Source organism: Populus euphratica, unplaced genomic scaffold, assembly GCF_000495115.2.
Source record: "Populus euphratica unplaced genomic scaffold, PopEup_1.0 scaffold149.1, whole genome shotgun sequence".
Taxonomy (NCBI): Eukaryota; Viridiplantae; Streptophyta; class Magnoliopsida; order Malpighiales; family Salicaceae; genus Populus; species Populus euphratica.
In genome coordinates this window covers 272,549-285,617 of record NW_011499946.1, presented here as the reverse complement: position 1 = coordinate 285,617, position 13,069 = coordinate 272,549, and the positions used below count along the sequence as shown (strand labels likewise).

General features: G+C 29.6%; 1 protein-coding gene across 1 annotated transcript; it reads left to right on the top strand.

Annotated features, from left to right (window-relative positions):
* The first annotated feature begins 1,386 nt into the window (after positions 1-1,386).
* LOC105137556 (BAG family molecular chaperone regulator 1-like) lies at positions 1,387-3,753 on the top strand. Its single transcript, XM_011043338.1, has 4 exons — positions 1,387-2,224; positions 2,437-2,693; positions 2,787-2,933; positions 3,038-3,753. The coding sequence occupies exons 1-4, from the start codon at positions 1,999-2,001 to the stop codon at positions 3,479-3,481; spliced, it is 1,074 nt and encodes a 357-aa protein (XP_011041640.1). The 5' UTR covers positions 1,387-1,998; the 3' UTR covers positions 3,482-3,753.
* Positions 3,754-13,069: the final 9,316 nt, after the last annotated feature.

Sequence of the window (13,069 nt, the reverse complement as noted above, 5' to 3'; positions counted from 1 at the left end):
TAATATGCAAAAACTATTACTGTAAAAATAACACCCAATGAAAAAAAGAGTTTTAATTTTGCTTTTCCTTAAATAATAACACTCTTCCCAATTTGGTATATTATTGTCAAGAGGACTACAGCGATGAAAGTTTCTTTTATTCATTAAAAGTGTATTTTATTCAATAAAATATTAAATTGATATTTTTTAAAATTTTGATATATTACTATTAAAAATAAAAAATATTTTAATATATTTTTAAATAAAAAATACATTACACTACAATATCAAACACATAACTCATTAAAAATAAGTGATAATTTAAGGGTACAATATTTCTAAAATAGTGCTTCAAGATAAATTTAATTTAAAAACAAGAAAAGATCGGAGGAAACTGTCTTAATCACTGAGATAATCTCTTAAGATTAAATAAATTTAAATCAAGTTATTGAAGTTAATTTGAAGATAAATGAATTGGTTAAAATTAATTTTATATCTTTATAAAAAAATTCCCAACCATCAATGATCGACCAACAGAATTACGAGGTTAATTATTGTAATAGTATTTTTGTAGTTACAACCATTTAACAGACAGAAACCGTTCAACCAAATTTGTTGTTATTTCATAAACCCGTAACTATTGCTAATGGTATCACTAATTAATCCATAATTAATTACTCTTAAATCCTAATCTTCCCTCTCTGTAACTGCCACACCTGTGAATTAAGCAGCGGTGAAACGTCACCGGTTTTAGAGCTAAACTCCCTACCAGACACGGAGGCTGCAAATACATATCCCACAAGTAACTGCCACGTGTCCAGTCTCTTTCTTACAACAATTGACAAGACAATGATTGGGGTACAATAATTTCCCCTAAATGCCACTAGAAGTCACACGTGTGCTTCGATGGGGAAAAACACATCAAATCTTTACCTAGACCATCATGTTTCTTAACATTACCCCTTATTTTTTCTTTTCTTTTTTTAATAATAATATGATTTTTTTTATAATACTAATATTTCCTTTTTGTCATAATTTCCCTTAATCAATTTAAATATTTAGTGTCCTGTACTACTTTGGTGCATCAAGTTTAATCTTTTTAATAAATTCATAAAAGAATTCATCATATATTTCAATTAATACATACATTTACATTTATAAAATTAATTTCTCTTGTAATTAACATTCTTTAAATTCAAATTAAAAATAATAATTCATCTATATTACTTTTCTTGAAATTTGGTAAGAGGAAATAGGATCCAAGTTTTTTGACCTTTATACAGTAAGTTTTGGCGGCTTTTTATAGTTTTATAATATAGTTTAATAATGATCTATAATACATAGATTAATATTTAATTAGAATCTTTCTCTCTATATATAAATACGCCTTCTCTGGTCACAGCAACAGCTTAGCTAGCTGTCCACTCATTTTTTTAACAAATTTCTACATTATTTTCATTTTTTTTCTTCCTTCCTTGAAATCTCTAGAGAGAAAGAAAGAAAGGAAGGAAAGAATCCCATTTCCTAGAAATTTGACTCTTCTCTTCCTTCATTTTTCATTGTTTTCTTTCAAGATTGTTGGTTCAGTGTTTCTTGAAAATCTTTGAGTTGTATATTGTTCCATTTTTCGTTGAAGAGAGATCTGGCGAGGGGTTGAATTTAGCTATAGGTTTCTTGATTTCAAGTTTGTGGTTTTAGATTCTTGATTTTTCTTGAGTTGCAAGAATTGTTTAAGATTCTTCTCTCTTTCTTGTTTTTTCTTTTGAGAGACGCCATTAGAGTAGAAGATATATGCAAGCATAGATAGTGTTTTACAAGTCTACGCGTAGTTGTTATGATTGACCTCGTGTAATGCTGGGTTTACAGCTTTCTGAAACAAGGTCTAACAAACTTTGTCTCACTTGGGTTGCTTTGGTTTCTAGCAAACGTTGTCCGGTTTTACTCTTTTCAGAGATCTAATTAGTCTCTGTCTCAAAGTTTCATAATTTCTTGTAAGGGATACAAAAAGAAGAAAGAAAAATGATGAGAATGAAGACTGCTAAAACAACAGGGCTGTCACAGATGAATGGTGGTTCAGCCGGTGGTGGGGCTGGAGGTGAGTGGGAGGTTAGACCAGGAGGAATGTTAGTCCAGAAGAGAAGCCCGGATTCTGATCGGACCTCCATCCCTCCACCGACAATTAGAGTCAAAGTTAAATATGGGTCAACGCATCATGAAATCAATATTAGCTCACAAGCTACATTCGGTAAGCTCTTTTCTCCTCTCTTTTTTGACTTGTTTAAAAAGTTCTTAATTTTTGTTCTTTATTGTTTCTGTAACAATCCAGATGGGAGTTTAGGTTTTGTAACAGTAGTTGCTGTTCAAAATTTAGATGTCCATAGTAGTTAGCGAGAATGATTGAATGATGATTTTGAAATTTTTTTCCTTTTTTTTTTCCTGGGTTGTCCTGTGGTGCAGGGGAGTTGAAGAAAATGTTGTCAGGGCCAACAGGATTGCATCACCAAGATCAGAAACTGATTTACAAAGATAAAGAGAGGGATTCAAAGGCATTTCTTGATATTTCTGGAGTTAAGGACAAGTCGAAAATGTTGCTAGTTGAGGACCCGATTAGTCAGGAGAAAAGGTTTCTTGAGATGAGAAAAAATGCCAAGATGGAGAAGGCTTCAAAATCCATATCAGAAATCAGCTTCGAAGTTGACCGGCTAGCGGGCCAGGTATTCTATGCAATTAGGCCTTATGTAACTTGATCATAGAATGTTGTAGTTCTTGTTTAGTGGATATTGATCTTTTGACCGCAAATTGTTTAGGTTTCAGCTCTTGAATCAGTAATTACTAAAGGCGGTAAAGTAGCAGAGAAAACTGTGCTTAATTTGATTGAGTTATTGATGAATCAATTGCTGAAACTAGATGGAATTATAGTCGATGGTGATGTCAAATTACAAAGGAAAATGCAGGTAATTAGCTTTGATTTTGAATTCAGTAATTGATTACTGCATAAAACATATTTATTTATTTTTCACGGTGCTGAACTTATTAATTTCCTGATGTTTTAATGAAGGTTAAAAGAGTGCAAAGGTATGTTGAGACTCTTGATATGTTGAAGATCAAGAATTCCATGGCTAATGAAAATGGAGAACAGATTAAGAATCCCATGCCTAATGGCAACGGAAACCATGCACCAATGCAGCAGCAACACCACAAACATTCAAATGGACAAAAACTAGCCCCAATTCAAGAGCGGCAACCAAGGTATACCAATGGACACTCACTAATACCAATTGAAGAAGAACAACCGCGGCACTCTTTCGATAATTCACCGATCCACCAACAAGAGCAGCCACCAAGACATTCAGCATCAGGAGCAGTTGTCGTAACCACGCAATGGGAAACATTCGATTCCACGCCAGCGCTAGTTCCAGTTCCCTCAACATCTACATCCACCCCAGCCACCAATAATCCAGCTGATCATCAGCCCAAGTTCCCTTGGGATTTCTTCAACTGAACGCCAAGACACGTAGTAGTTATTTTCTCTTTGTGTGTGGATGTGTTTTGGATTTATCTCCAGTTGGTTTGTTATCTCCTCCATTCTTTGATGTATTTAGATTTGTTTAGCAACCCCTTTAGTCTGTCTCCCATTCAGTTCAAACTGAGAATAAATGGGGTTAGCACAATAGTTGATTATTGCTATTAATCTGTTCTATCTTGTATCCCGCTGTACTCAAATTCACTTGCCATTTTGTAAGGTTCCTGGTTTTTTGACAGTGATATATTATAGATGGACGTGCGCGCGAGTGTGTGTGTGTGTCTATATATATATATATGTTAGTAAATTCTTTTCTTCAGTTCCTGGGGCATCTTTTCTCACTTCAAAGATGACTCTTGAAATTGTGTCCGCTACCTTTCCTTGCCCTGTTAGAACACTGTCACAACGACCCAATTGACAAATCCTTTCTCTCGCTGCCTCATCCAAGCTGAGATTCATTGTTTTTGGGCTGTGGTATGCTCTGAATTGAACAGTTTATAATGGTTGATTATAAATTAAGTAACCCTTTAATACCTTGCTTCCTGAAGGGGCTACAAACTGACAAAAAGTGGAGGATTTTTGGCAATCCAAGTAACTAACTAATTATACAAAGACAGGTCTTGATAAAGTATAGAAGGAAATGATAACAGAGGATTAGTTTAACCCATTTTAAACAAGAATGTGTCTTCGTGTATGGTTTGGTCTACACTTGGCACCTACTCCAAACTCAGTAACATTCCTCTTTTGGCTGCTTCTATATGATAGCTAAATGTCTATTACCTAAACCTACCGAAACCTAACATTAGGGGAGCAATGCACCAGTAGATAACATCGATAAACGCTCACCATTTTTAATTTTAAACCTAGGGTAGGAAAAGAGCTGGGTTTGGAAGAAAAAAAATTTGTCATTTTTTTTTCTTATTGATTTTATCTTTGAATTTTTCTTTTACTGATTGGTCATAATATTTTTATACTAAATAAATGAATTGAGTTATAATAAAACAACTCATGTATTATTTAATTTAAATCCGAGTTAAACAAGAATTTAAATTTAAAAATTAACCTGTTAAACTAACTTTAATAACAATGATAAATAGCTTTTTACACCTTGAATATTTTTTATTATGTTGATCTACTTATAATAATAATAATAATGTTAACAAGTAACCTATTAAAAAAAATATTTGAAATAAAGAGAATAAAACCATTCAAAACTATCAATAGAATTTGAAATTTATAGGAAAAAAAAGAAAAATAAAATAGAGAAAAGAGAGTACATTGATGTAAAAAATAAATCATTCATTTTATGATTAGAATATTTATATAAAAAAAAATCTTCACAACCTATTTTAAAAAACAAAACCGAATAAACAAAACGAGAAGTATATTCATTTATCTACAAAATTGCATTTGGACTGAACAAAGGCATATTGCTCTACTAAATTAGCAAGCATCTCTAAAGTAAAAGAGAGGAAGCACCTCAAAAGGACAAGCTAAAGCCATTCACATGACCAAAAACCACTTCTGGAATCAAAAGAAGATGTCAAAGACAGAAAAGCACCCCATTTCATTTATTTAATTACTAGGAGAATATCTCTTGGACTCACACGCCAATAATAAGCTTCTAGATTTAACTTTAATAATTAAAATCATTAAAGTGTTATAGAAAAAGATAAAAATCTAATGCAATTTCACTCCTTTTCTGATTTGACAGTTAATTTGTGCTTTTTAGTAGCACTTATATGATGGATGATATTTTTAAAAAATATTTTTTATTTAAAAATAAATTATAATATTTTTTTAATTTTTAATATTAGCAAATTAAAATCATCAAAAATCATCTATAAGATATTAATTTAATATCTTTTTAAGTAAAAAATAATTCAAGAGTACTTTAAAAATTAAAGCTAGTGCAATATTAAACATTCTTTTATTTAAAAAAAACACATAATCATGGCCTAATTTAAGAATCGAGTCCCAATTAAGGAGATGAGAAGTGCATTAATTTACTGATCAGATTAATCCTCCAGATTGAAAATGAAGTTGTTCTAAATAAGGGACATGACCCTACTAAATAAGTGAGCAAATTGAAAATGAAGTTGTAGGGACATGACCCTACTAAATAAGTGAGCATCTTAAAAGGGCATGACGAGGCCAAAAACCAGTGAAACAAAAAACGTGTATATTAAAAAGACATATCATTCGTGAAAAACGTGTTAGTATTTAGGACTTTTGAATTATTATGATATTAATTTAACAATACTTTAATATATTAAATAATAATAACAACAACAACAACAAAAATAATAACAACAACAACAACAACAACAACAACAACAAAAGTAATAATATTAACAAAAATGTTATTGTTACTGTTATTATTGTAATAATAATAACAAAAATAACAATAATAGTGATAGGGCCGGATAATATTACTTATTAATAATATTAATGATAATGATTTTAATTTTAATTTTAATTTTTTAAATTGTTATTTCTTAAAACTCTTTTATATGATTAGATTTTTTTAAAAAAAAAATTATCCTTTAATATTTATTTTTTTAAAAAAATTAAACTTTGTGATTTTTTAAGATTAGATGCATAAATTTTAATGACTTTAACACATCTTTTTTAAAAAAAATATATAATTTTTCTTATTAAGTTATTTTAATTATATAATTTAAACCCCTAACTTAATAAAATGTCACATATTAACTTAGCTATAATTAGCATTTTTATATGTTTGTTATAAAAAATTTCTTATATCTTTTATTCATTTTCAATACCTAATCATTATTTTTTATTTTAAAAAATAATCTTATCCAAAGGCAAAGCGTGGGCACGGAGAGTAGTTATGATCTAAATAAAACGGTTGCTATGTCTTCTCTATCTTATCTGTTGATTACTAAAGCATGCATCAACACTGGATGAAGCAAAAAAAAAAAAAAAATCACCTAAGAAAAGCACAAACCAGATCTTTATTAGGCGGTGCGTAGAAAATAAATTATCATATTTAATATGAAATAAAGAGATGGGGTCTTTTGGGACGCACCTTCATTTATGTTCAGTCAAATTAGCTTTAAAAGTTCAGGCATTACTTGAATATTTTTCATTAAACAAAGAATGTTTAACCTCACTGCATAATACCATAACCAAGGCCAATGGTTTCCCTTTCTTCTTCTTCTTCTTCTTCTTCTTCTTCCTCTTCTTCTTCTCCATTTTTTTTTCAAGTTTTTTTCTTGTTTTATTCTGAAATCTATTCTTTTAATGAATATCTAATACGTTATTTAGATTAATCCTTTGCATGTTCCATGAAAGAATCATTAAAATCGATGAAAGGAAGAGTTGTTACTCTGAAATATCCACTTCAAATAACATACGATCTCATTCTCGAAATTATTGTATGCGAGCGATATATTTTCCTCGTCAAAAACAGATATAAAAAGAACTGCATTTAGCTAGTAAGTCCATGGAACATGATGAGCTTGCACCAAGCAGACAAACAGCACATCACTTTCTCTGCATAGAACACACTGCAGAATACCAGGACTGGCTTGTCACCCACATGATTCTTGTTAATGCTTATGATAGATTTCAGTCTGTCAAGAGTACCGATACTTGAGAGAGAAATTTATTATTTTAATTTTTGCCCGATCCATTCTGACAAATTGATAAATAGTTTACCTGTTTCCCCCCCTATTTTTTATAGATTGACTCCAATTCATTATAATTCAATCTTCATTCTTTTAAATATCAAAACTATATTGTTTTAAATTTTTTTAAATAAATTAAATTTTAAATAGGTTAATCAGATTAAAACCTAATATAAATAATTTTACATCATGAATTATGAAGTTAATCTGCAAGGCATGTAAGTTTAATAATAATGATTGTACCAATGAGACTCCCTGGACCAGCAAAACATTGTAAACCGCACACAAAATCTATGAATATGATTTTGAAGAAAGGGATGTCAAATAATTATTTGATTTCTATCTACTTTTTTTGAGGTGTTAAATGTGCCAGCTGATGATGAGGGAGCTTCAGGATGAAGTAGCTAGTGCCCATAATTAAGGATAAACTATGTTTTTGTCCTTTTAAATTTATCAATGCTCCTCTTTCATCCATATAGTTCAAAATCACTCAAATGTATCCTTACATTTTTTAAAACCAACGAAAAAAATCAGCTTTTTCATACTTTTTATCTGGATTTTTCTCACTTTCTCTATAATTCATATATATTTTTAGCATATATAAAAAAACTAGAATGTCAAATTAAAAAAAGTAGGATTTTTCATTTTTCTATATACATACATACATACATATACATACATATGCATACATACATATACATATATACATATACATATAACATACATATATACATATACATATATGTATATATGTATATATTCCCTGGAATTCCTATATATTTTTAGGGTATCTAATAAAACTCAAAAATGAAATTAAAAAAAAAAAAGGATTTGTAATGGGTATGGAATTCAGAAAAAAGTTAGTGCTGTTAATTCACCAATATTCTTTCATTTTCTTGTCCATTTCAAAAGTTTTTACACTTGCTGGTCCTTTCACTTCATCTTCTTCTTTTTTTTAGATTAATTTTGAGCAAGATAATGTCTTCGGCAAGACATGACGCAGCTTATAGCTTCATGAAAACTAAGATTCTTAAGGTTACATTTTGAAACTGTAAATACATAAAAAGAAAATTATGATATTTTATGAAAATTTATAATTCAATAATTTAATGATGAAAATGACGTACTAATAGTTTATACAAATATTAAAACAGACCTAGCAAAAAAAACTAAGTAGGAAAAATAATTAAAGCATGAGATTAAATATAAACATAATTAAAATGGCAAAAACAATATCTTCATTGAAGGTTTTTCTAAACTTAAAATATAAATTTAATCTAACAATGAAATCTAAAATTATAATTATTTTTATCATTGACTTCTTTGCTAGCTTGGCCATATCTATATTGTATATAAGTGTAAGCCACACGTCAAAACAAAATTAGGTGCATCCTTCCTGCTTTGCGTACATTGCAGAATTTCACAGTATCCCATTTTCATGGCATGCAGGATCCCAAGCTTCATCATTTGGTTTGATTTTCAGATAAATTTGTGAATGACCATTTATTAATTATTTATCACAAGGCACATGAATTATCTCTGCATAAAATATATTTGAGAACAACCAGCACGACTTGTACTGGGAATTGTCAAATCCCTTCTGACAAATTTCACTATCTAAGCGCAGCTATCTTTATCAACTTTTCTTCCGATGAATTGAATGTGCGACAGTGCCAGTTGGTGTCGTCGGCCTGCTGGTAACTGGAATGTTAAAAAAGTTTAACTGAGCTATTTTACCGAGTTTTTTTTTTTTTTTTTTATCAGCTTCACTCTATTTCAAATCTTTGAGAGATAAGTTTCTGGGAAAGACAACTTCTTTGTCGAAATGAGATTTGGTAAATCTCAAGCTTTATTATTTGGTTTATAGAGAAATATGGATGTGTCTCGAATGAAAAGAAACCAGCCACGATTCTTTCTTCAATTCTTGGCGAAGCACCTCTCCCATGGAGGTTGTTGCATTTAAACGGAGCTGGACCCGTTCATGGTTCAAGAAGGGGTCAACCGGTCAAGTGTAGGCCACCGACCGCTGCCTCTGTGGACAATAAAAGGCCTCCAGCCAACAAGTGATCACTAGCTTGGTCGGCAAACTCCTTAATGCGCGGGCCTATAGATCATTGTTTGTCAAGTTTGGTGGTCAACATGAAAAACTAACTAAGCCCACTTCAAAAAATCATTTACATGGTGTAAGATAAAATTTGGGGTGGACCTGATCCCATGTGTAGGTTGAATATTATATGTTGGATCGAGTTAATTTAATTTTTTTAAAAAAATAAAAAAAATAAAAAAAAATCATTGTTAGATCCATTTATAACTAGGTTTGCTTAATCCAAACTCTCTTTTGCATTTTTTTCTAGACAAGCAAAGTTTGGCTCAATTTTTTCTAACAAAAAAAATAATAAATTCCATAAAACAAAGAAGTAAGTTTCTAGAAAATCATTTTTTTCTTCCTATTTTCAATTTTTTTCCTCCTATTTTCAATTTTTTTCCCGAAAATGGATGATTTAATTTTTTTAAAAAAAATATAAAATAAAAAAAATCATTGTTAGATCCATTTATAACTAGGTTTGCTTAATCCAAACTCTCTTTTGCATTTTTTTCTAGACAAGCAAAGTTTGGCTCAATTTTTTCTAACAAAAAAAATAATAAATTCCATAAAACAAAGAAGTAAGTTTCCAGAAAATCATTTTTTTTTCTTTCTATTTTCAATTTTTTTCCCGAAAATGGAAAATAAATCAAGTTGGGTCTAATAATGATGTTGAATTTAGAGCTCGAGGCTGGTAAAAGGCCCATCGTGATACATGGGCAGCTTCACTAGCAGATCTTTTGATAGGCCTACTTCCTTCCTCCTCCGATCCATGTTAGCAATTTCTCCTTTTACTTTCAAATGAAACTATGTATTCCTGCGCTATTTTTATGTTTTAAAAATATATTTTTTTAAATAATTTTTTTATTTAAAATTATATTTGTTATGATATTTTCAAATCATTTTGATATGCTAATATAAAAAATAAATTTTAAAAAATAAAGTGATATTTCATATATATATACAACAGCTTGACATTAGGTTTACAAATTAAGTTGCTATTTCACGAAAAAAAAATCCCATAAAACAAGGGTAATATTTTCTTGATTATTATTATTATTATTATTATTGTTCAAAATTTCCATGGTGTCTCTTTCATTCTCTAAGAATATAATGAAGTTGGGCCTAAGAATTATGAGGGCCCAAGTAGTGGTTCTCGTTTTCCTTTTTAGGCCTGGAGGATGGTATAAAAGACCCAATAAAGTCTCTGGCCTTACCCATGGCCTTCATTGAGCATATCCAGAGTTTAATATAAAGATCTTTGATGGGCTTACAAAATACCTCCAACTCACAGTAATTGCTATCACATACACTTTTTCCAGTTGAATGAAACCTATGTATGCTTCGGTCCATTGGCCCCCGCGGTGTGCTGCGAATTGTACCAACTTTTTTAAACATAAAAAGGAATGTGGGCAGTGCTATTGACCTCGGGCGAGTATTTCTTAACTTATTTTTTTTTTACCTAGTATGAGTTTTTAATTAAATTACATAGTAGCTAATCTAATGTAAATTAGTCGATTTAATAAGTAAAAAAAAACTTGAATTATTAGTAAAAACATAGATCATTAAAAAACCAAGAAGAATTTTTTTTAAGAAAACAATGAGACAATATCATATTATATAACTTTGGTCACACGCAATTAGATTCATAAACTTAGATGAGTTTAATAAAATAATTTTAAATATTTTTTTTTAATTATATGATAAAAATTAAAAGTTTAAAATCTAAAAATAGATATTTGTTCGATACAATGATAATCCTATACCAAACAGAAAATAAGTTATTCATAAACTCTATTTCCCAAGTAATTAAATATCAAATTGAAAACAAATAAAATATTTTTTTATTTATTTTTAACATTAAGTATAAAGATCATATTACCTTTAAGATGAATTCAAGCTTTAAAGGTGATTTTTTAAAAATAAAATATTGGACTGGATTTAAATATTGTTTTGCATTTATAGGTATTATAGTAACTTAACTTTGTAAAAAACAAAAAAAAAAAACAATAATAACCTCAAAGAATTAAAAAATGACTAATTCACAATAATTGGAGGAGGGTGAGTATAAAATTTATTGTTGGAAAACCAATAAATTTATTGTTCCAAATCATATTAATTAATCCAGAAAAATCTTTCAAACTTAAGTTAATATTTCAAATTTACAATATGTGAAATCAAAAACCCATGTTCAATTAAGAATTTCAATTGCCGATCAATTTAATACTAAAGAAAAAAATTAAAGAAAAAAATCTCAAACTAAAAACTAACCAAAGAGAAATAAGTAGAAAAAAATGAGTATCAAATACAACTATAGTTAAATAATTTTTTGTGTTTAAGAGCTATGTAAAAGAATAATAAAAAGACTAAAACACCCCTTCACAATTCAAAAATAACAAATGCTATTTTTACCACTAAAAAATCAATTTATGAAGAGTTTTTTCAAGGGAAAAGCTATCAATTTACTATTATAATCCACAACAAACAAGAGACACACATAAAATGATTTTGTCACATGTTCTAGCTTTTTCTTTAATATGCAGCACTGGACTTTAACATCAACCCAATGAAGCTTTGAAAATATTGACATAAAACCTTGTCCGGCCCAACTGGTTAATATTATAATCTATTGATTGATGTAGACACAATGCAGATTAGATTTTATGTTGAATTAGATTGGCAGTTAACTCGGATCAACTTGACGCGCCAGCCCATAAATTTATTAATACCTGGATAAGACATGGTTTAATATTTTAAAAAAATCATAAAATAATACTATTTTAAATTTTATCGGTGAAGTGACCGAGATCCCGTGACCTGAGAAGCCTGGGACCATGTCCTAGCTAGGCCATGCCGGACATTTCAACATTGTTACATCATCAATGACACAGATGTCTGGTACTATGCCAGTAATCTACTATTATTGTGGTAATATTAATATTAAAACTACTTTAGCAGCCAACCAGGGCGAAAGGTGCAGCTTGAAATTAGGTTTAAGACTTTATTTAACTAAAAAGGCAAGGTAAATGGGGCTATTACGAGAGTGTCCACTTTAATGATCATCGGTGGATCATTCTTCTGGAAATTGCTTTTATAGAGAGAAATAACCTAGAAAATCTCAATAAACAAGATAATTTAATTCATTTGATGACCGTCCAAAGCATCCTTTCATGTAAAAGAAAGTTTAAATTATAATAATAGTGTTATTAATACTTGTTAGATGATGTTTCTTTCTGGATCTCCACCTAGTTAATTTTTAAATTATAAATTAAATCAAATTAAATTAAAAAAAGATGTTATTCATTGTTGTCGATCATGAAAACAATTACCTTTGTCAGCTATACAAAATATGATTATAAATTTCTTTTGATAATCCGATATTCGGATCAGTTTTTACATATTATAATAATTTATAGATTTATTAAATATTTTACAAGTATAATAAATAAATAAATAAAACAATATAAAAATCGCATACTTGCAAAAAAAAAAAATCAAACCCAAATGCTCCACGACAAAAGAATGGCTATGATTATATTTATAATGTGTGGACATTGAAAGACACAAGCTCCATATTTCTCTGCACAGAGCATCCCATACGACTCAGGAAAAACAGGTGACTCATGAACGGGAGCAAGGCATTCTCTTGGAGCATTTAAAAATGATCGAGTAACTTGCACAGAAGTTGTCAAATCCTTTGTATTATTTGGCTTTTTTTGTTTTCTAGTGAGTTGGAGTGGATGCACTTAGCTTTGATTTAGATTGTGTAAGGTTAACATGATGATTCTAAAGAATATCCGACTCCAAGGATATGTATGTTAGGACATAAAA